The sequence below is a fragment of the Copadichromis virginalis genome, linkage group LG13, assembly GCF_057382275.1.
Source record: "Copadichromis virginalis isolate Kocher_CV1m ecotype Utaka linkage group LG13, C_Virginalis_male_GT1.1, whole genome shotgun sequence".
Lineage (NCBI taxonomy): Eukaryota > Metazoa > Chordata > Actinopteri > Cichliformes > Cichlidae > Copadichromis > Copadichromis virginalis.
In genome coordinates this window covers 9,539,425-9,563,536 of record NC_140630.1, presented here as the reverse complement: position 1 = coordinate 9,563,536, position 24,112 = coordinate 9,539,425, and the positions used below count along the sequence as shown (strand labels likewise).

At 39.4% G+C, this 24,112-nt stretch overlaps 1 protein-coding gene across 3 annotated transcripts in view; it reads left to right on the top strand.

Annotated features, from left to right (window-relative positions):
- slc8a1b (solute carrier family 8 member 1b) overlaps positions 1 to 24,112 on the top strand; it is a 151,393-nt gene that overhangs the window by 83,838 nt on the left and 43,443 nt on the right. Inside the window, exon 5 of one of the 3 annotated variants that reach the window (XM_085477173.1) lies at positions 16,696 to 16,805. In XM_085477173.1, the coding sequence (XP_085333299.1) occupies positions 16,696 to 16,805 (110 nt within the window). Of the gene's footprint in view, positions 1 to 16,267; positions 16,387 to 16,695; positions 16,806 to 24,112 lie in introns of all 3 variants that reach the window. The other 2 variants (XM_085477174.1, XM_085477172.1) reach the window with 2 other exon arrangements.

Here is a 24,112-nt window from a genome sequence, read left to right as displayed (position 1 = left end):
CAAACGCTGGACTCACAGGCAGGTAGGTGAAGGTGGATGTTTATTGCCGAAGGAGTGAGCAAACAGTACAGAGGGAGGAAATGGCTGGCTGACTGAATGAATGAACGAACTAAGGACTGACTGACTGACTGGACATACAGACGACATCGGACATACATCATTAACATCAATGACACGACAGAGAACTGGTGAAACCGAGGAACTTAAATACACAGGTGGATGATGACAATGATTGGAAACAGGTGAGTACAGGGCTGAACATAATCTGACTAATGACACGGGAGACAAGCTGACACGGGAAAAGACAGGAAGTGAGAACATTAATGTGGCGAACCGAACTGAACATGAACAAACTGAAATCACTGGGTCAACGACCCAGGAACCCTGACACTCCTGTGGCCCAGCGGACCTTGAGGAGCCATCTTAGCATGCTAAGTTCTGTTCACGTCAGTCACAGTGTTACCATCTTATCTTGTCTGTTTAACAGGCTCCTATCAATTTTTCACTCAGTTTCTTTTTCACTTTAATGTTGTCTTTCAAAATATGTTATATCAGTCATATCAGCAGATGACACTCATCGGTTTATAGCTCACTTGATTTGCCTTATGATGCCGTTGTAATGCAGGGGAGACTGACATACTTACATCCTTGTCAATCTCATCCTTTTTGTCATTTCTGTTTTATCTTCGGTCGGTACGACTATATTATCATAAGTTGTGTATATGGGTGTGCGTATATGTGTGTGTGTGTGTGTGTGTGTGTGTGTGTGTGTGCTCTCAAAGATTGTATATGGGTCAGCTATCTGTTTATGTCCTGAAGATGAAGCAGTGTGCGTGTGTGCACATATTTACGCCTGCCTGTTGCCAAGTGCCTCACATGTCTGCTGTATCAGATTGCCACAGTGCTCAAGTCTGTGTCTGTGTGAATGAAAGCAAAATGCACATGCAGTTTCCCAGATACACTTGTGAAGACTAGCTCAAGGTCGAGTGTGTGTCTGCTTTGGTTTTGTGTTTTGTTGGTGTGTGTGTGTGTGTGTGTGTGTGTGTGTGTGTGTGTGTGTGTGTGTGTGTGTGTGTGTGTGCATGACAACTGCGGTCGGTCAGCTAAGCTTCCACGGCGGAAGAGATACATTTGACCTCATCTGACTGCATCAAAGAGCCAAAAACATTCACACAACATTTCTATCAGACTCTTAACAAATTACTGACCTCCGCACTATCTGTTACAGACTAAGATTAGACTCCTGCAGCTCAAACAAGAGTGAGGTGATGACAAGAAGAAAGGTAGACCTACCTTAAAGGCCAAAATATAACATGGAAAAACATTTTTTTGTTTACTTCTCCTTCAGTAGGAGATGGTTTGTCTTTAAAATGGAATCGCTGTGAGTTTTCTGACCCTGCCTTATGCTTCTTTTGACATTGACAGGTATAGATTACAAATTTACATTGTATTTCATTAGACCTAAAACATCTGAGACCATAATTTCATTAGGAAAGTGTTTATTGATTCAGAATTTTATACAAGTGGACCTCAACCAGGGGTCGCCTCTGGTTGAAGAACAAAGTTGTAAAACCACATTCGTAAATTAAGCTTATTAGTTTGTGGCACATTTTGTGATGAATGATCACCAACAGCATTTCTGTGTAGGCACACTTTGCTATTTACACATTTGCAACATCAATTTTTTACATGCAGTTTGTCCTGTTTTGCATATGTAATTATATTAAAAGTGGAGGAGAAATTTAAACCAGTGCATTTAAATTATTTCTTCTCTTTTTTTAAAAAAAAGAATCAAAGCCATACTTTTTTTGCCGTTAAATTAAGTTAACTTGACCATTTCCCATCAACACAAGTCAACCATGTTTGGTTAAAAAGGGAAAGAACAGAAACAGAAGGAGCGGAGGAGAGAGGAGAGGCGAGATCTGACTGGAAATTTTCCCTGACTGTCTTCTCTGTGACCTGAAACTCCAGGTTCCATGCTGACAGTTGTATACATTCAAACATGTACACACAACCTTATAAGGAGTTGTTGGATATTTCTACCAACTATTTCCATGCCAGAAAATATTTAAATGTGGGGGCCAAGCCTAGACTCATCAAACTATCTTTTTTTAACTGGTTCGGAAATTAATGTCCACATAATAAAAAATTGACATTTTTTATATCAAAATTCTTCTCTCTCTTTCTCTCTCAGTGAATATCATGTCATGCCCCTGGGCATCTCAATGCAATTTTTAGTTATTTAAGAAAAGTTCAGAGTAGAGCTGGGCAACTGCTTTATAAGCTATGCCATGCCTGTTTACATAATTCAACCAATATTATCACACTGTGTAAATTGGAACTGAAAATTGGCTCCTACTAATTGTTGTTTTTTAATTAAACAGCGGGTTTTAAATCTAGATAGATTCACTCCTGTAACAATAATTTAAAGTGCCAGGAGAGACAAAGCAAAAAAGAAGACGAAAGCAAAATAAAAGCATCACAGTAACAAGTGTAGGAAGCAAAGATATGACACAAAAACAAGAAAGCAGTAAAATAAATGACATTCAAATCAGCATAGCATCTTTTTTTTTTTTAAGTTTATACACTTGGGTCTGTCTTTGCAAGTGTTATCTTGAGGCGTGCCAAAAAAGCAGCTTCAATCGACAGAGGGAAACAAAGAAATTGGGAAAAGGGAGGGGGAAGCAGGAAGGGTGAAAGAGTTATTGTCATTGAATCATGCCAATAAAGCTTTCTGAAGTGGACTCAGAAACAGAGAGGTGGTGAAGAGGGGAGGTGAATGGGCCTCTTCACTTCATGCCAGTAAAATTCATTTGAAAATTGGAGTGGAAATGAAAGAGATTTGGAGTCTGCGTGTAAGTGGCAGAAAAAGAGGCAGTTATTGCCAACTTGAATAGTGTGCCACTGCTAAACTTAATAAGACAACAAGAAGAGGTAGGTGAGGAAAAGAAGGAACGAAGAGGTTTTGCAGATCTGAGAAACGAGGGGAAATGTCTGAGAAAATAGTTTTTTTTCTCCCTCAGAAGTTTGTAAAGGAAAATGGCACAGAGCAAGCCGTTAACAGAAAGACAGTGAAGCATACTGTGTGGTTTCCAGCCCTGTGAATAGCGCTGCCATTTGCTTTACCCCTGCTGTCTTTTGTGCGGTCAGCCTCAACATCAGCAACCAGTGCATGCTGTTTCCTGGTAGCAAATTAGACCCAAGCATGTACAATGTTTTACAAAATAGCTGCTTCAGACAGGAAATGCTAATCAGTGACATCGCTATCGAAATAATTGTTTTTATAACATTGCCATCACGTCCAAAATCTCTACAGGGTAGTAATAAAAGATCATTAAATCAAGGAGGCTTGTTTCATGTAATCATCTTTCAATCAACACTTAATTTCTAATTAAGAGTTTAAAATTCTCTATTAAGGCCCAGGAATTATATACTGGGAAAACCTTATTATTGAATTAAATTCAAGGACAACAAGTTAAATTGTGGTGGGCACATGAAAAATAGGATCAGTTGAAGAAAGAAATATTTTGGTAGTAATAAACTTTGTTAAAAGCATATTGGATGGAGCTAATTCCACAGACTGTAGATAAAAGATAGGCATAGACACCATACCTGTTTGCAGAGTTGCATTTTGAACCAGAAGTGACCATATTTGAATGAGAAGGTGGAATTATCAGCTTTATTTAGCAGGCTTAAGGATGATGCATTCATAGACTGTATGGCTGCATCGTCACACACACACACACAGATATCTAAGTCTACAAATAAAATATTAGTATTTCAGTGAACAGAACTTGTGAGCAGGCTTCTACTCTAATAGTAATTTAATCATTCTAAAAGCCATATCATTTTTCAGAAAACTCCATAGAGAAAAAACTCTCTAAAAGGCACCAACTCCAATTACAGGGTCAAGAAGTAGATTTCAGTGACTTAAATTAGTAGGCTATTAGTAAAGTATAGACTAGCAGATAGCTAGCAGCACGCTCGCTAACTTAAAACTTTAATATGTAATTTAAATCGGTTTTATAAAGCTGGACTGAAGTGGGAGATTAGCTCTAGAGACCCAAAACTTTTTACAAATTTTTCCAGGCATGTTTATTTCTGTTCTCAAGTTGAGCATTTTCCCATGGGGATTCACTCTCTTTTGGCATATTCATATTGGCTTCATTTTTCAGGCCTGGAGGTTGCTGTTTGGGAACGTTTGCTAGACTAGGTTATGTTTATAGTTTCTCTAATATGAAGTAGTGGATCCTGCAGTCTCTATACATGCCAATGTCATTCATCTTGTCAAAGCTTACAGGGTCAAACAGATTGTTTCTTCTTTTACACTTACATCACCACGGACTGCCATTTGGCTTTTTCTACCTTTAAAACCCGGAGAGCAGCCAAATGGCTTTTAGCTAAGCTTTAGCTTCAGCCAAGTGGAAGCTAAATTGGCTAGTCATTCATATGTATATTAGGTTGTTAGCTGGGAATTCTGGAGGGAGGGGAGTGGGGGTGTGTGGATGAGGGGGTGGGGGAGCTGCTAAAAGCTGTGAACTTCCTTTTGTGTTTCATCTTGATGCATTCTCAATCATCCAGGGAAATAAATCTCCAAAAGTCACCAACTTGGAGTGTTTCAGTTTGCCGTCTTAGGGAGAAATCAACACACATGGGTGTAGGTCCTTTGTTGCTGAGATTTATTGATAAAAACAGTACAAAAAACCAACCATTTGTACACATATTTACAAATAATAATAAAAAGTGAGTGAGTACATTTCAACATTATACCAGTGGTCTGATTGATGCCACAATGGAGCAAATCGAGCAAAGACTGATAAGTTCGCTGCAATTTCCAGTGTGTGGGGATCATTGGTCACCAACTGCATCACGTGCTACAACCCTGGTCTACATATCACCGTTGATGAACAGCTTTTCCCATCAAAGACTCGGTGCTGTTTCCTGCAGTATATTGCAAGTAAACCTGACAAGTTTGGGATCAAGTTTTGGGTGGCTTGCGACCTAAAATCCAAGTACATTTGCAATGTCTTCCCATATCTTGGCAAGGACCCCAATCGTCCCACTGGGGAGAGACTTTCTGAAAATGTAGTAATGAGGCTGATGGAACCATTCCTAGACAAGGGCAGAAATGTTACCACGGACAATTTTTTCACATCGCTTTCACTTGCGCAAAAACTTCTTAGACTGAAAACCACCATCCTCGGCACAGTCAACAAGATTCGCAGGGAAATTCCTCAATCCACTAGTGGATTGGCTAGTCATTCATATGTAAATGTGGTGGAGCTTGCAAGAGAGTTGGCTCACTCTCATGTAGCTGAGAAGAAGGCAAGAAAAGAACAGTTGCTTCGGACACAACCCTCCACACCTAGTCCTGGAAAAAGAGCCATGTGTCAGGTCAAACACAAATGCAAGAACAATCATGCCACTGTGCGATGTGTTCACTGCTACAGATACACATGTGGTAAAGGCAGACTACAGATACCATGGCAGTGCCAGGATTGTGAGTGATTGCTGAAAATGTTGAAATGTACTCACTCACTTTTTATTATTATTTGTAAATATGTGTACAAATGGTTGGTTTTTTGTACTGTTTTTATCAATAAATCTCAGCAACAAAGGACCTACACCCATGTGTGTTGATTTCTCCCTAAGATGGCAAACTGAAACACTCCAAGTTGGTGACTTTTGGAGATTTATTTCCCTGGATGATTGAGAATGCATCAAGATGAAACACAAAAGGAAGTTCACAGCTTTTAGCAGCTCCCCCACCCCCTCATCCACACACCCCCACTCCCCTCCCTCCAGAATTCCCAGCTAACAACCTAATTTACATATGAATGACTAGCCAATTTAGCTTCCACTTGGCTGAAGCTAAAGCCTAGCTAAAAGCCTACCAGCCATTTGGCTGGTGGTGGGTTTTAAAGGTAGAAAGGTAGAAGCCTGGGACTCCTAGTGATCACTGTTTCAGGTCTCAGTGCAGTGCAGAATGAGGACAGCAAAATGTTGTCAAGCAGCATAAGAGAGATCAGTTTAACTTTGAACAGCTCAAATTCACTTTTAGATAAATATGCATCACAGATCAGTAAATATATAGGCTTATACTGCCTGTACACCACTTCATAAAATGAGTCTGATTCTTTTGACATAGTGTGTATTGCAGAAATGTGTTATTTGTATCCCAGGGTTGTCACTGCTCTCTTCTAGTCTGCAGAATATTTGTCTGAACTTCCTTCCATACACACATTAAATACATCCCCTAGCTCACTGAATGATCGATTGTGTATCTGAGGATAACGTGAATGGAAACAGAAAGAAAATCAGTAATTCTGTGGTAAACATATGCACCATAGCCACGTGTGTCAAACAGGCACAGTGGTGAAATGGAAGGAAATAAGAGTCACATGAATACTGAAGAGTAAAATGTTGCTGTTTGAATACACAAGCTCAAGAGAGAGTGAATCATGAAAGGCATAATTGCAAGAGAGCGAGAAAAGGAGGTGTAATCCTCTACCTATGCACCACAGATGGAATTAGCTTTACCCTTTTATCACTAACAACCTTAAACCATGTTGGACAGCCATTAATATGTAATCACAGAGAATATAAAGCACCTGGCTATACAAACTATATTCTCCTGTGTGATAAATATGTTAAAGGGAGAGCATTTAAAGACAGAGAATGTGTAACACCTGACATCTTCATTGCATATTACATATGCAATGTATAAATGTGAAGTGACGTCTGATTTGTTTTTTTATATATAGCTTCACTTTTTCCATAAAGATCTGATTGTGATTAGATTCCCTTGTGGCAGCAATGTACATCAATATTAGAAGTCCATATCTTTATGCTGTGAGGGTGTTGTGGTGATGCTTTCTGTCCTTAGAGGTTTTTTTTTTATAATGTAAAGGTAGAAGCTGTCTTTGAAAAGGGAAATGCCTGTGATAGCGGTAATGGAGACCGCGGGATCAGGGTTAGAGTTTTGTATGTATAAGGAGATAAAGTGATCAAAACAAGTGAATAAGATAGCTATAGAACTAGCAGATGTATTGAGTTTAATCAGTCTGAACCACATGGAAATACATAATTTTCCTTGAACTTTCTAAATATTGTAAAAAATTCTAAAGAGGATAAATTGAAAGTGGGCTTAACCATACCTTTTTTGGAGCCTTCAATTTGTTATTTTTACCTCTTCAGTCTTCAAATATGTTGATCTTGTAGGTAAGAAAGAAACACAGAGGGAGAGGCAGAGGGACCACGAAGTGAAACATGACACCAAAGAAAATGAAACGATCTCTATTCAGTCTTTTGATGAAAACATTCACTTCATGGTTTTCCCCAGTGAAATCATCAGCCCAGTGTTTTGACACCTGTGTCTTGTTGTGTGAGGAAATAGATAAGGAATGAGATCCCCCACAACAAGTGCTGTTGTGTCAGTGTAGGTGAAGGTTTTCACATCTGACTTAAAAAAAAATATATATATATATAAAAAATAAAAAAAACTAAACTTTGAATGTACTGAAACTCTGCAAGGCTGTGTCACTCTGGGAGATTGGGAGAGAGCAATAAAAAGATAAACTTGTGTTTTCCTGCTGTTTTAAATGAATATGAAGATTTTCAATCGCTAAATATTTTACCTATTCCATCATCTTCAGATTACACCGATGCACCATATCAGTTCCCTTGAACCTTCTTTAATAAAGCCTCCACAGATATAATGCATTGCAGCTAGAATATGATGCAAGAATGTTTCTTAGCCTTTGGCTGGATCATTGCATTTTACACCTTTTAGACCTCCCCTTTTTTACATTTTTGCATTGCTTTTTCAAGCTAGCGTAGCATTTCAGTTAGCAATATACATCTGCTCAAACTGACATACTGTGCATGTTGCTATAAGTTGTTCATAATAATACAATTATGTTACAAATTAGACTTGAAGTTAGAACATGAAAGGTGTAAATAAATGTTACAACATTTTTAAAAAGCCTATGATAGATTTGAGGCTCAGAGCACGAGCTTGCTAACTATGGGCTAAACAAATGCTCCTTGTACTGCAGGCAGTCTACAATTACATCAAGGCACAGTTGGTTGAAGGGAGATGTTTTCACTGCCGCAACTGTGGCTTGTGGCTGCAGAGGCTCTTCAGTCCACTTGACTCTGCGTCACTCTCCATCAGTGCTGATCCCAGCATGCAGCTTAAAGCTCATAAAGCCCTGGTAACGATGGAGCACTGCAGCCTGTTTGGCCGCATCAGCTGATTAGCATTCATATCCTCTCCTGCTCTTTTTCTGCTTCCATCTAACTCACTCACACACACGCACATACACACATACACATGCTGTGTGGCTGTCTCTGTATCCTATCTCATTATGTATGGTTTGTTCCTAGATACTGAGCATGATGTATGCCCTATATTTACATTTTACTGTTCTGTGGCCTACCCATCTGTCAATCCTTCTCCTATGCTTCACTTTAACTATTTTATCAGTCTAATTGCATTTATAATTTGCAGTTTGTGTGTATGTGTATGTGCATGTGAGTGTGTTTAGTACTTTGCTGAACTCAGCATCTTAAAGTAATCTCTTACTTAATTCTGACTGGAATAGTTAAAGGTAACATTAGTTAGTTTCTCCATATCGTTCCCATTTTCTCACTTTTTATTCACTCTCTCTCTCTCTCTCTCTCTCTCTCTCTCTCTGGTCTCAAAAAAAAAAACACCTATCGAAAAGTAAAGAAATAGTTGGATATAGGTGACACACATGCGCACACACTCAGACACCATTTCATTTCCATCAGTGTAGTGGGCAGTATCTTTAAATGCTCTCATTTCTGGGAAATTCTTACGCTAGAGCTGTCTTTACCCATAACTGTAAGGATTTACATTACGTAAAGGAAAGCACGTTTCAACATTGCAAAACGCAAACAGATTTCCATCCCAGTAAGATAAATAAATATACACACATATAAACACACTAGTACGTACATGTTTTTTTTAATCAGATGTAAGCTCTTTAAAAACATTTCCTCTGAGAATCTGTGTGTGTGTGTGTGTGTGTGTGTGTGTGTGTGTGTATCAGGGAGTCCCGTGGATTTTCCCAGCTCCTTATTTGGCCAGCAAGATATACTGCAGATAGGAATGAAGGGGGAGTGAGATAGCCAAACAGAGTGTGGAGAGAAATAGAGAGAAGATAGGGAAACTCCCGGTGATGATAGAAAGTAGCTTAAATGACACAAGGGGAGGAGGGTTTGACGCAAATACAAACACACACACACACACCTACACAGTTCTAGCTGACTCTGGAAGATGTAAAAGTTTTCAAAGGAATGATAATCTTTTTGATAAACTCTTCCTCTAAGCATTTGAGGGATTGGCTATAACCAACCAGCCAGTCATACTCAAGCCAGGATTTTTTTTCTTTGTATGTCACAACTCTCATCTAGAATTACAACCACTTATTTTCAGAAGACCACACTGAGAAACAGGCTAAACGTGCAAATTACATCTGTGACCTGCAGGCTAACAGTATATACATGGCACAACTGTGTAATCAAAGGCATCAGTGAACACGTTAAATGAGAGGCTCTTTTTCTTAGCCAGTAATAAATAACGTTAAAACAAAAACGTCATATAGTCAGATGGGCAGATAGGCAGTCAGATGAACTGGAAACCCTATAGTCCACAAGGAACTAATTGCAACCTTATCGCAGGTGTGTTTGTGTAACCTTTTTTGTATCCATTAGCCTCTATGCACTCTGGATTACACGTATTAGTGAGCAGAGTGGGTCTTATTAGAGAAGGCATGGCTGATCGCTGTCAGCTTATTGTTGTAGTTTCCCACAGAGGCCAGCACCATTATCAGCTTTGTCTTATAAAAACACTGCATGCAGACGGTACACACCAACACAGACCTCCTTTCTTTTGTAAAGTGGCATCACCAATACTCTTCCTTATAAAATTACTGCCAAATTCTAATTTATGCAAGTGCAGACATCAATATATAGACTTTTTCTCTGTATGTTACATAATGACTCTTAATGCAAAAGTGAAATTAGCTCAAACTAAAATAAATGCACACACATTCATACAAGCTGACACACAGATACATATCACGTACACTTATATACACACACAAACACACACACTTGCCTCTTTTGTTTAGTCTGTGACCAAAGTCCACCCACCAGCAATCTGTTCCACACAAACAAACCAGTTCACAGTCTCAAAAGCTAGTTCTTTACACACAAGCACATGCACACGCACACACCACACTCAACTCCTACTTTTCCAAACTCACTTTTAAACAGTTTGGGCAAAAGATAGGCAGGCAAACCTGACACAAACAAACACATGTTGGCTGTAAACACTCAGCTATGTCATTTTCTTTAAAAGCACTTGAAGTGATTAGGGTTTTAATCACAACTTTCGACACAAACAGAGACAAACATGCGGGCTTGTTCCATCATGGTGATGTTATTTGGACTTGGTTGTCCTCTGCCCTCCTTTTTCCAGCTGTCCATTTCACACACACACACACACACACACACACACACACACACACACACACACACCCACCAACGGAGCAGCAGAACTTTCCCCCTCAAACTTAAAATAAAGCGGTGGTTCCTCAAATTTTCCAATCCAAATACGTCGCTAAGGCAGGTTGCTGAGGAGAAGGGAGTGACCCGCGCTAATGCCTGTTGTGCTCTACGACTTCCTGTGTGGATGTATGGGGGATGTTGATGTGTGAGGCTAGGGAAAATGCTATCCTAGTGTCACATGCGTGCCCTATAATATAAATATATTTTAGGCTAAACACACATCTGTAACTGGATAGAAAATCAAAAGACCACTGAGCTGCATAGACTTTAAGACATATTTAATTTGTACCCTCATTATGGTGATCCAATTAGATGGTGAAAAGTTAAAGCTTAGAGCAATTACTCATATTTGTAAGGCAAAAAAAGAGAGATGTCTCCCTTGTTCTGTTTCCAAAATGGTAACTAAGTGTCTTCTCTACTATTGTCAAACTGTCCAAACTCAATGAGCACCAGAGACTAGAACCTACAAAATCATTGTGGAAAATGAAACCAAACAGGAGTATCTTGGATCACCACAAAGGAAAAGTGAGGGGGAGAATTCTATTTTGGTACATTGAGGTCACCCAGTGCCAAAGGTATGTGTTTGTAGTTTATGTGACTCAGGTCAGTTGTTTTTGAGCAATTCTTTGTCTGTTTAATTTGTTGTTTTATCTGTTTGGCTATTTCATGATGAGTTCTGATGTTATACCAGCATGGACAGAAATCCTATGTATGAAAGGCTATGAGGTGAAACGTGGAAGCAATAAAGGGGAAAAAGGAGGAGTGGTGGAGTGTTGGAGAAGCAGTGGAGTAGAGATCACAGCTGCTCAGATGTTCCCTTAGTTTATCATACGCTTTAGCAAAGTCAGATGGAGGACGTCTCTGTGGAAATACACAGATGTACGCACATTGTATTCCCTGGAGTAATGTGCGTGCCTGAGCTTATCTGCATGTGTGTGTGAATTTTTGTATTCCTGCAGCTGAAATTTAGTGTGCTCATGCATGGGCGTGAAAGTGTGCTAGTGTGATACATTTGTGAATGCTGCCATGCAAGTGTGATACCACCTCTGTCTGAGTGAGTGTGTGCTGTATACCTGTGGGGACTAATATGACTTTTGGAAAGGGGAGTGGAGTCTTCTTTTTGACAGTTGGCTAATGTTAGTGTTTGGTTAGGTGAAGCTAAAAGACTATAGAGTGCACAACTTCAATGAGTTTGCACATGTTTATATGAAAACCATAAACTGTATATTTGATATGCGACTATCACACACCTTTGTTCACATCAGCTTTATTTTATATTATATTATAAAGGAAGAGGCAAAGAGGCACTAGTTACTACAAACAGTGTGGGCTATCAAAGTCCCTCTCACACATGTGCACACAAATCAGTGTAGTGTGGGAGCCAGTCCTCATCCTCAGGGTGTCAAATACTACAGTTTTGTAAAACCTGCTGGTGTCTCAGAGATTCACACAAGGTTGGTACTTGTCATATATATTGAATGCACCCTTTAGCTACAATCTTTCAAAATGCAGGGTCGATTTTGAACGGGCATACCTTAAACCAAACCATGTTCCCAAACCTAACCAAGTAAGATTTGGTATCTAAACTTGACCAGACAGCAAAGGAAAACAGAGTGCAAAACGCTAAATGGGTCACTTAGTAGCTTGGTAGCCTGGTCGTGACTTTAGCCGCTGTTACACATTCTGCCCTCTGTGTCCTTATGAGGGCTTCTCTACTTTTTCAAACTTCCAGCTCCCGGTGTCCATTATTACCAGCCCCACTGACAAAACTGAAGTTTTTTTTTAAACTGCCTGGGAATGACAAAATGTTGAGTGTATGTTAAGTATTTGGCCTTTGTCTAAAATGCACTCACTTGTCATGACAAACTCAAAGACACACAAACGCGCACACATGCATGCACACACACACACACACACACACACACACACACACACACACACACACACACACACACACACATTATTGGTCTGGAAACAATCTTCTCCACCCCTGTTGGTTACCCAAACATGTTGTCACCATGGCAACCAAACAGCGTGCCGTATAGCCAGGATGATTGGATAGGAGATGAAGGTGCTGATGATAAATCCACTGCATTATTAATCAATTATATCTGCGCTGATGCACTGTCTGGATATGCTTGTTTGTCATGAGTATGTAAAGACATACATTGTGTGTGTGTGTGTGTGTGTGTGTGTGTGTGTGTGTGTGTGTGTGTGTGTGTGTGTGCGTGAGTGTGTGTTTATTTTTCCAGTAAGCTGGTCATCTGTTTGCCAGTTTCAACAGAAAAGTCGTCATTCTCAAAGTTTGCAGAAGAAAAGCCTGAATCCAAAACCTTTCATTTCAGTCTTAAGTATATATTCATATATTCATATATAAATTCACGCGAGCTGTCACTAATAGAATGTTTTACAAAGGCACTGACAGATGAGGGTAATAATACAAAACATTTGGCCTGTGCCTGATGCTTTTGTTTTTTAGGGGAAAATGGAGCCCAGATCCCTATTCACATGAGACCGCTGTTGTTCTGGGTCCCTCTGTGATTTGTGTTAATTTCAGAGTTCTGTGCTCTCAATCCTGTGCAAATCTGCCAATATTAAAAAAAGGAAAAAAAAACATGCTTAAAATATGGGTCACACAAAATTGTTAATTGCTTTCAAAAGGAATTAAAATTACAAAAACTGTTATTGGCTCTCAAAGTTGGTTACTCTTGAGGAAAACCTGACAATAGTGGCAGTCCAGATGGTGTAATTGTAAATTCATAGGAAGTAGAAACAGAATTTATTCACAAGGGGAAAGTAAACATAACCTGTCTCCACTCTATCATTTGGGAGTGGCAGTGTCTTGTTCAATGGTTCCACCTTGAGGCAGCTGTTCCAGCTGTTGTGCGAATGTTAGCTGGCAGCCTGTGGATGAGATCTTCTCCATCCCAGAGGGTGGAGACTGCTCTCCATCTGCAGTTATAGGACAGTGATAAATGGACTAATCCCTCTAGTGTAATAAGTTAACCTCTGACATTTGCATGTGTGTGTGTTGGTGTTCTCAATAGTTTAATGAAATGACTTTCACTGCGTTTGTATATGTAATACAATGATTAACCCCTGGCCTTCCTGTGTATAATTAAATTATTATCAGAGCTGCTGTGTGTATTCAGTCACAAAAGAGGTGTGCTGTGGATGCTAAGGATGTCAATCCTAAAAACTATAAGCTAGATAAGTGTGGGACATTTGTAATTACCAGGTCATTATCATTTTATCCTGCTATATATTTCTGATCAACTAAATTTAAGAAGTAAATATGAACCTGTTTAATTTAGTCTTTGGGTCCTTTTTATGTGGAGTTTGCATCGTTTCCCTGTGTTTTGTGTGGGATCTCTCTGGCTACTCCAGGCTACCTAACTCCAGCAGCATTCATGTTAGGTTAACTGGAGAGTCTAAACTGGTGTTAGGTGTGAATGTGCAAGTATCAATGGTTGTCAGTCTCTGTGTGTCAACCATGCAATAGATGGCGACCAGTATGTACCCTGTCTCATGTCCAGTAACACCTGGGATGGGCTTCAGCTCCTCTATCACCCTGAATTGGATAAGTAGAATGAAATGGATGGATAATGATATAATCATATAATAATCATTATGCAAAATGAATACTTTCACTTACACCTCAATCACAAGTCTTTATTACAAAGTAACAAATTCCTCCGCTAACTTACACTTAATTACTGTGTTATTACTGTGTAATCTAACTGCATAAATTCTCCAGCGTTACCTGAATTCAATTTCTTGCCTTTCCAAGTACAATGACATGACTCTTCAGTACAGCAAGAACACATACTGTATTGTACTGTAGAAATACAGTGTAGTACTGCTATTATTTTTTTTTCTCTCAAAGGCATCATTATTTACTTTAGTCTACTGTAAATAGAATAACAGTGCAATGCAAAATTTTATAAAATACTAATTCTGTTGTATGGTATTACTCCTTAAGCCCTTTTCTGAATATTTCTTGTTCTGATGTTAGAGACTGACACATGTTTCTATTTGAAAGTTGTTATATGCACTGTCATACACCTTTTACTTTTCACATGGCTGCTCAGTGGTGAGAGAGGGAGGGATTCAAATTCTGCTAACACGGTGTTTGCTGACGATTCCACATTGGTTGCAGGTCTGCGATGAGAGATAACGCTTATATAAGCTCGTGTGTTCATGTTCCCATTTCTCATGCTATAGGGCAGATTTTGAGCTGTCTTTGTTATTGCCTGTAGTGGATTTGGATTAGAATATGGGTTTTGTTCCAGACTGGAAACACAAGATAAACACACTCATAAGCATATGTCCAGAGGCACTCAGTCACACAGCACACAAATGCTACATTCACCGCACCCCACTCTGTAGCACTGTGACCTGGAATATTAGCTGCCATGCCAAATGCGATCAAGGCCAACTCCCACAATAAATACACAGATACACACTCTCTCTCCAGAATTGCTGGTATACTTTATTGGTGGAAATCTAATTTTCAAAGAAAGAAATCCCTGCCTTGTCTTTGTTCTTTGACAAAACACTGTTAAAATTTGCCGGAAGAATGGTCAATGTGTTGTTTGTAATTTAGATGAAGACCAACAGTGGAATAAAACTCTCAGTGCTGGTTTTTGTGTTAAATCTCAGCCAGTTGCAGAACTTTGAGACTTTGAGAGAGAAAGATGGTTATTTTGCTCGTGCTATTTTAGTCGTGGCGTGTCAGCATGTTTGTTGTTCGCACTGTACTAAATTCTAGCCAGTTTCTCTTGTGTTAAATTGCAAGGCACAGCTAATCTTGACCTCATCTTGTTGAAAGCATTAATTGAAGGTGATGAATAATGCTGCAGAGATCTTTCTGTTCTAGTGCCTTAGATATGTCTAATTAAAAAATGTGCTGAATTTCTACACTTTAAATAGAGCTAGAACCACAAATGCTTGTTTGCTATAGCATATGCATGTAGCATTCTTAATTTTATGTAGGCTGGATATCCCAGCCTTTAACATCAGATACAACACATTTTCATGGAAATTGAATTGTTAAGTTTGCTTAAGTTTCCCACAGTCATCAAGGTTTAAAGGGAATACTTGTGGAAATAAAAAGTGCAATGTCAACATTGCATCCCAAAAGTTGACTGATTGCATTTGACAAATTCATCATCATGTCTCACGACTGCTCACTCACCAAACTGACTAGCAGAGTTGATAAACTCTCCACAGTTCATTTAGCCGGTAACATTCAAGATTGTTTTTCTCTATACTGAAGATGCCTGATATCATGGTGGATTGAAAGATTTAACTGAGCTTTGATCATGCTGGTAGAGTAAAGAGTATATCAGTTTGATCATTCCAGACGGATGTGAGCTGCTCCAATAACATAATAATAAAGATTAGTATGACATCCAGAGGAAATATGCAAACTTTCCATAGTTTTAAAAGCAAAAGAACAGCCTTCAGATACGTCCATGTGAAAATATTATGTAACCTGATAACTGGACGTGTATCTGTGGGAAAGTCGAGTACTGCTCTTTTCTGTTTCCTCTTGGTTTTCCAGTTTCCAGCCTGTCCTTTCCTCACTTTTCTGCCTTCTCTTCTTCTCTCCTCCTTTTTTCCCCTTCTCCCCCCCCCCCTCCCTCCTCCCCCTCCTTCTCTTCAGCAAAACCATCAAGGTGAAAATAATTGACGACGAGGAGTATGAGAAGAACAAAACATTCTACATAGAGATTGGGGAGCCTCGCCTGGTGGAGAGCAATGACACCAAAGGTCAGGAAGAGGGTGAGCCTCGTGATCCTGCGAATAGTGAAGCCTTGACCCCAGAGTGTCCGTCGCACTGCAGAGGCCGCATGTTCTTAACACATGGAGGCACACAGGAGGGGATTTATTGTTCTCCTGCTGTTGTGTCCTAAATATGACAGCGAACATGCGGCAGACTGTACGTCATCTCATCAACCACATCCACTACACCTTTGTCTGTGTGCATGTCTGTGTGTGCCTTTTGTGTATATACCTCGCCATGATGTTTGTTTATCATGCATGCATTTACCACCTCCCTCTATGTATGTGTACGTGTGTTGTCCCATACAGGAAGACCATAACCGTTAGGATCTTAGACCGGGAGGAGTACAATAAGCTATCCTCCTTCTACATTCTGCTTGAACCCCCCCAGTGGAGACGAAACAGGAAGGAACAGACAGGTTTGACGACTAATGAGCACTGAGAATGCACTTTCATGAATCCTGATTCAACAGACCATCACCAGAAATAAGTTCCTCATTCATTCTTATAACGCAGTTCTCCTTTGTTACTGTAGTTGCTGAGTGGGCTGTTAATGTTAACTGTTATCTCTGCGCAAAGAATAACTATAGTATTTCCGTGCAATATACTCAATCTGAGCAAGTTTTCAAATGTTCAGAACGTATAATTGACAAAAATTAAAGCTCATTTTTACGCTGTTCTATTACAGTGCTATGTATTGGGAAATGATGGAGTTACTTCCAACTAGAAAAATATAAAGCAGTTGTGGGTGGTGGTGAAAAAGCTCCAGAAACACTAAGTAAAAAATATGATTTCTGGAGGGAGCATTTGGCTGTCTCTGTTCAGTTTATTTGGCAGTGTTCTTGAAATGTTGGAATTTATTTTATGATTTCTAAATTTGCTTTTTCCAACCACCAACCCAAAGCCTAAATATTTAAAATGTACTTTTAAATATGACGAAGAAAAGCGGTAAATTTTAGCATCTGAAACGTTTGCGCCACAGGAAACGGTTGTTTGATAATTAAAGTAGCTGTTTAAATTTTGACATAACTTATAATTAAGGTGACTAATCGCTGCAGGGCATGGTCTAATATATCTCATATATAAAGAACATACATTAATTAAAAAATAATATATTTTGCATATAAACAAAATCTCAAACAATATCCAGGGAAAAATATAGATTTTATCATCAGGTTATCAGTGCACGAGAGAAGCCTTGTTCTTGTCACTGTAAGCAATACAACATGATTTTCCTCAGCTTTGTAACTGGATGAGCCTTTGCATCTGTGCACATTGCCAGCATAGCTGATTACACAAATCTCCAAACATGGAAGCAAAGAAAAGAGACTACAGAGTCAGCGAGCCAGCTTTGTTTCAGTCTTTTTTATCATATTTATTTTATGTAAACCCTGATAAGATATTTGAGACAAGAGCACTTTGCAGTTAGAAGGAAGAACTGACACTTTACAGCTGGCAACACTATAAAACATAAAATCAAAGCATCAGTTGCACTTATAGCATATTTCTGAAGTGACACAGAGCAGCACCCTTGTGTTTGCTCTTGATTTAGCAGGTCTGTTGATTTGGGATTCAGCCTGAGCATACACAGATCAGTTGTGTTGCTCCCTTCTGGACTTCTCTGTTTTTCCTCCTTTATTTTTTTCATTCTTAGTCTTTTTGCTCCTGAGCAAATTGAGCGGGAATTACACCTGTCCTCTCCTTTCTTCTCCTTTCCTTTTTCTCTTATCTACTTTGTTCCCCCCGTCATTCAGCCAAGAGCTTTCTGAGATATGTTTTCTGTTGGCGTTTGAAAATGTCACTGCTTGATTCAAAATGTTCTCGTACAGCTGGATTATGGATCACTGGGTTAAAAAAAAACATATAGAAGCAGTACCTAACAGACTGCTAACTGTGGGGTTAACAATTCCCTAAGTACACATAACTGACACAGGACTTCTCTGATTATAATGGGCATGCTAGTAGATGGAAGAGCAACTATTGGCCCATATCTATGGGAGTCATAATGACTGATAATAGCCATTCACTGTGCTGATAACATATTAATGGGTGGAAAAACCCACAGTGACACAGGGCTGTTCTTCTTTTGCTCATGACATGTTGACATGCCACAGAGCCACTTTTTATGAAGAACTTTGTAGCTTTTCTACATTCTAGAAAATTAAATATTCCACAGACAGAAGCTGTTTCCTAAAGTTTAATTTAGTCCTATTTGAGTCATATCAAGCCTTTACTCTTCCAGGAGGAGGAATGCTTCAATGTTTCACACATCATTGTTAAGCAATCTGGTGCAGTTAAACCAGTGATCAAAATGTTTTGTAATCTAGTAGCTTAGTCAATTGAAATTTTATAAGCTCCCAAATATATTTTCTATAATAATATGTATTTCCTGTTAATAACACTGAAATGTTGATTCTAAGTTGTTCTATGATGTTGATTTAATGATTGAATCAAACAGTATTTCAGTTTCAATGCTTCCACCATGTAGTTAGGCTTTAGATGTGCATGTTAGTGTTTGTCTGCAACTCTGTGTTTGCCCTTAATCACTTGCTGAATCTATCTCCAGTGTGTTTATCCATTATCTCATATGAGATGCTCACCCCCCTTGTTTTTTATTACAAAGTAATTTATTGTAAAGTTGTTGGGGGGGTTTTAAGTGAGAAATGATCCATTTTATATATATTGTTATTTTGACACACACTACAGAGATTGATAAATCACATACTGTTAAGGAGTTTGAGATATATCCTCAGTTTTCTGTTTACATGTTGTCTAAAATGAGTTTTATGACCTTAAATGTACTTTAGCTCTTTTGGGTACACTCATTAAAAGTAGTTCTTTCTCTCTCTGTTTTACACACTCACACAGAGCAGCCATATCAGTGTGCTAATGGCAGCATGTGTTTACCAGGCATCAGCAGTGTTTATAGTGATGAGGGGATCAAAAACAAGGGCTGGATATCAAATTATCACAGTCAGGAGATCAACCACACCTCCGGGATACACAGGAACACGCAAACACACACTGTCTGTGTGTTTTATGATCTGATGTGCTGGTTGTCTGTACTAAATGAGCCCTGCACATCTCTTAATGGCATTAACCCCTTTTTCGTGTGTTTGTCCATCCTGTTGTTTATCTGTGCATGTTCTGTATGCATATAGCCACGTACACATATCACTGTATGCTTGCATTATCAACATTATTGTTTTTGTCTTTGTCATAGAACATTTGACCAATTTTCTATCCTCCCGAAGGTATTTCAAGGTTTTGTGTGTTTTATGGAGAAGGCATTGGACTGTGTCCTGCAGGGGATCCAGTAGGGGTACTTAGCCCAGGTATCTGGCCTCTTGTTAGGGCCATTCAGCCACAGTTACCCTTTTTCACCAATGTCAGTCATAATTTTTACGGATATAATTTCTAGGAATTGCCAAGTAGCAGATGGTTTCCACTTGTTCTGGTCTCTGCTTTTTGTAGATGTGGTTCTGATTTTTCATCAGGTGGTTGCCTCCAACTGGCACTGGAGAAGTGGTTTGGAGTCAAGTGTCAAGTGGTGGGAATAAAAACTAGCACCTCCAAGTATGAGCCCATAGTTCTCAGCTATGTTTCTTGTCAGGGCCTAGCTGCTACCCCAAGTGGAGGAATTTAAGTATATCTTGGGATCTTGTTGGAGAATGAGGGGAGTGGTGGGAGATTGACAGACTCCTAGAAGCCTCTTAAGTGAAGTTTTTTGAGCATGCCACAATAGGAGGAAGGCTCAGGGCATACCTCAAAGGGAGAGGTTATATCCCTCGACTCGCTTGGTCTGCAATTGTAATGCCTCTGTGTTCAAGCACCTCCTCAAGCTTGGTGAGTTTGAAGCAGTGGCTGGGGAGAGGGAGGTCTGGGTGTCTCTGCTTAGACTGCTGTTTAGTAATAAACAAATATACTAAATATTTTTATATCTTTTGTCTTCAAAAAACAGTATTTGATGAGATTAGACAGAAAAAAAAAATCTCTAGAAATACGTCTTTAAAATTAGAATTCTTATGTTGCAGGGTTACATAAAATCTATGAAAAACCAAAAGTGGACCTGATTTACTCGCTATGTTTTTGCAGCTATATTCCACTTCTAGGCTTCTTCTTCCTCCTGCTACATTTGGATTGACAGTCTGACCCTCAGGGACAAATTAAGAGCATGGTGCACAACCCTGTGAATGTCAAAAGAAACAAGCATTCAAATGCTTGCACTTCTGAAATCATTTCTTCAGGCATGGAAACTGCAGGCATTTCCGCTGAAGAGTGGTGAGACACAGCTTTCATCAGCAGTGATAATTGACTTTTATCAGTTCTACACAGATGCTGATGTTTGTTCTTTGTCCATCAGAGCCTTTAGTTTTCAGGCCCCTCTTTTATGGAAACATGAATTGCAAGAGTCCAACCTAGATGTAATAAATGCATGAACTAGTTTTTCAGCATCACTCGGAGACTGGATATTTCTAATTTTAGAGATATTGCGCAAATGGAAGAAAGCAGTCCTACATATTTGTTTAATATGTGCGTTGAAGGACATATCCTGGTCAAAAATGACTCCAAGCTTCCTCACAGTGTTACTGGAGGCCAAGCTAATGCCATCCAGAGTAAGGTTAGATCTGGTTAGATACCATATTTCTAAGATTTTCTTGGCCAGTACAATAACCTCAGTTTTATCTGAATTAAGAAGCAGAAAATTAGATGCCATCCAGGTTTTTATGTCTTTAAAACATTCCTGCAGTTTAACTAATTGTTGTGTGTTATCTGGCTTAATGGACAGATAAAGTTGTGTGTCATCTGCATAGCAGTGAAAATGTTTGCTATGCCTTCTGTTGATACTGCCTAAGGGAAGCATGTATAATGTAAATAGAATTGGTCCTAGCACTGAACCCTGTGGAACTCCATAATTAACTCTCCATTTATGTGAACAAATTGGAGTTGATTAGATAGATATGATACAAACCACTGCAGCCTAGTACCTGTTATACCTACAGTGTGTGCTAATCGTTCTAATAGAACATTATGGCCAACAGTATCGAATGCTGCACTGAGGTCTAGCAGGACAAGCACAGAGATGAGTCCACTGTCAGAAGCCATAAGAAGATCATTTGTAACCTTCACTAAAGCTGTTTCTGTACTGTTAGCTGTTTGACAACTACTCTTTCAAGAATTTGAACATTTAAAAATGTTCTGTATTTGGTCAAAACAGCATTGCATTGTTCAAAGACATAGGACCACTTACACATTACCTCTACAGGGTTGTTCTGCCCTGGAAACCCATGCCGCGAAGCTCCCGGCACACATTCTTTGCGCTGATGTTAATGGCAGAGGTTGGTTTTGCTGGTTATTGAGTTATTGAGTTGCCAGGGCATTTGTGACTATTACGACTATTATGCTCCATGCACCTCAGCAGTCACCACCTTTTGAGTGGTCTGTAATTTCATAGCTGAGCTCCTGGGAGTTTTACCCCTCATATATAAAAGGCATGACTCCACTGGACAGGCAGGCAGGCAAAATCCTAAGATTTCCCAAAACTGTTAGTATGGTGGTGGGATGTGGTGTGTGGCTCAACTGCACGAGAGGGATGCAGTAGCGGGTTCAGGGGCAGTACCAGGGGAAATTGGCTGGCACAGCTGCCATCAGCTAATCACGATTCTCCGATTTATTTTAGGAGGACGCTAGAGGAGGAGTTTCAAATTCAGTGTTTGTGTTAGGCACAGAAATAAATGTCTGAAATAAAGTCTGGGTTTAGACTTTTATTCAGCCTGAACGACTGATGGCTGTAGCTTAGGTGGTAGAGCAGGGCATCTGCTATTCAGAGGGTTGGTGGTCCGATTCCCTCCAGTCTGGATGCCAAATATCTTTGAATGAGGCAAGTAAAGGCAAATAAAAGTGCATTGACTGCTCAGATAGACTAGAAAAGTGCTATATAAGAACCAGTCCATTTACCATTTAACAGAGTGTTGAGTCTCAGGCAAGCTTGAATAATGATGACCTTGACCAAGGTCAGATTCTGATTTTCTGAAACTCTTGTGAACATGATAACTGAGCTGGTCAAGTTGGTTAATTCAATGAAAGCATCCTCCTGCTCTCTTGATATTTTACCTGGATCTTTGTTTAAAAATGTCTTTCAGTCTATTGGTCCCTGTGTGCTCACAATTATTAATACCTCACTGGTTTCTGGTCAGGTCCCTGTTTATTGTAAGAATGCTGTTATTCACCCACTGTTAAAAAAAACCTAAGCTTGATGCTTCTCTTCTCAGTAGCTACAGACCGATTTCAAAATTACCGTTCATTTCTAAGATTTTAGAAAAGGTTGTGGCTAAGCAGCTTATAGTTGTTCTAGCTACAGATTTTGCACAAGTGCATAGACTCCATTAGATGTTGGATGGCTGGAAACTTTCTTTAACTAAATGAGTAGAAGACTGAAGTTCTTGTTTGTGCTCCTAAAAATTTTGTACCTAGTGTTATGGAAAGCTTGGGTCCACTTGCTACATTTGCAAAACCGTCTATCAGGAGCCTTGGTGTTAGTATTGACTCAGCTCTGACTTTGGATGCCCATGTAAAATCCTTGGTTCGCTCCTGTTTTTATCATTTGAGAAACATTGCTAAGCTGAGTCCCATTGTATCGCGCTCCGAATTAGAAATTGTCATTCATGCATTTGTTTCATCTCGTCTGGACTACTGTAATTCTTTGTTTACTTGTTTATGTAAAGCCTCTTTGGAGCGTCTGCAAGTTGTTCAGAACGCTGCTGCAAAGCTTCTGACCAAGTCCTCCAAGTTTTCCCATGTCACACCCCTGCTGATTCAGCTGCACTGGCTCCCCGTTAAATTCAGGATCCAGTTTAAGGTTTTGACCTTGACTTTCAGGGCCCTGCATGGACAAGCACCAACATATATAAGTGAACTTTTGCATCCATACATTCCCAGCAGGTCCCTGAGGTCATGTGACCAGGGCTTGCTTGCTGTCCAGCACACGAGGCTGAAAACAAAAGGCGACAAAGCTTTTGGAACTGTGGCCCCCAGATTGTGGAACTCTCTCCCTTTGAGCCTGAGATCTGTGGACTCAGTGGTCGCTTTTAAAAAACAGCTAAAAACCCATCTTTTTAAACTTGCTTTTAGTTGATTTTTATTTTTAGGTTTTAGCTTCTGTGAAGCACTTTGTGATTTTTATCTTGAAAGGTGCTATATAAATAAAGTTTTACTTACTTACTTACTTACTAATAACTAAGGATGAACTAGGATTTTCAAATTAAAAATCTCTGGTTGCAGCAGATGAGTCTGAGTCTGGTTCTGCCAGAGGTTTCTTCCTGTTAAAAGGGAGTTTTTCCTTCCCACTGTCACCAAAGTGCTTGCTCATAGGGGGTCATATCATTGTTGGATTTTTCTCTGTATGTATTATTTTGGGGTCTATCTTAAAATATAAAGCACGTTGAGGTGACTTTTGTTGTTATTTGGCACTGTATAAATAAAATGGAATTGAATTGAATTGAATTAGAAAAGTCAAAATCTCAGAAGTCTGAGGACCTTTTCTCAGAAAATCTTGTGGATGAATGTGGTAACTCAAGAAGGAAGTCACCACATTTTTTCAAGTTTATACCATAGGTGTTCAGGAGGCTGAGGGGTAGCACTGGCAGCTTTTTATAACAAACACAGTTGAATATGTGAAAACATGGGACTATGTTGTTTTGTATTCTTAATTTCCAATTAGTGTTTA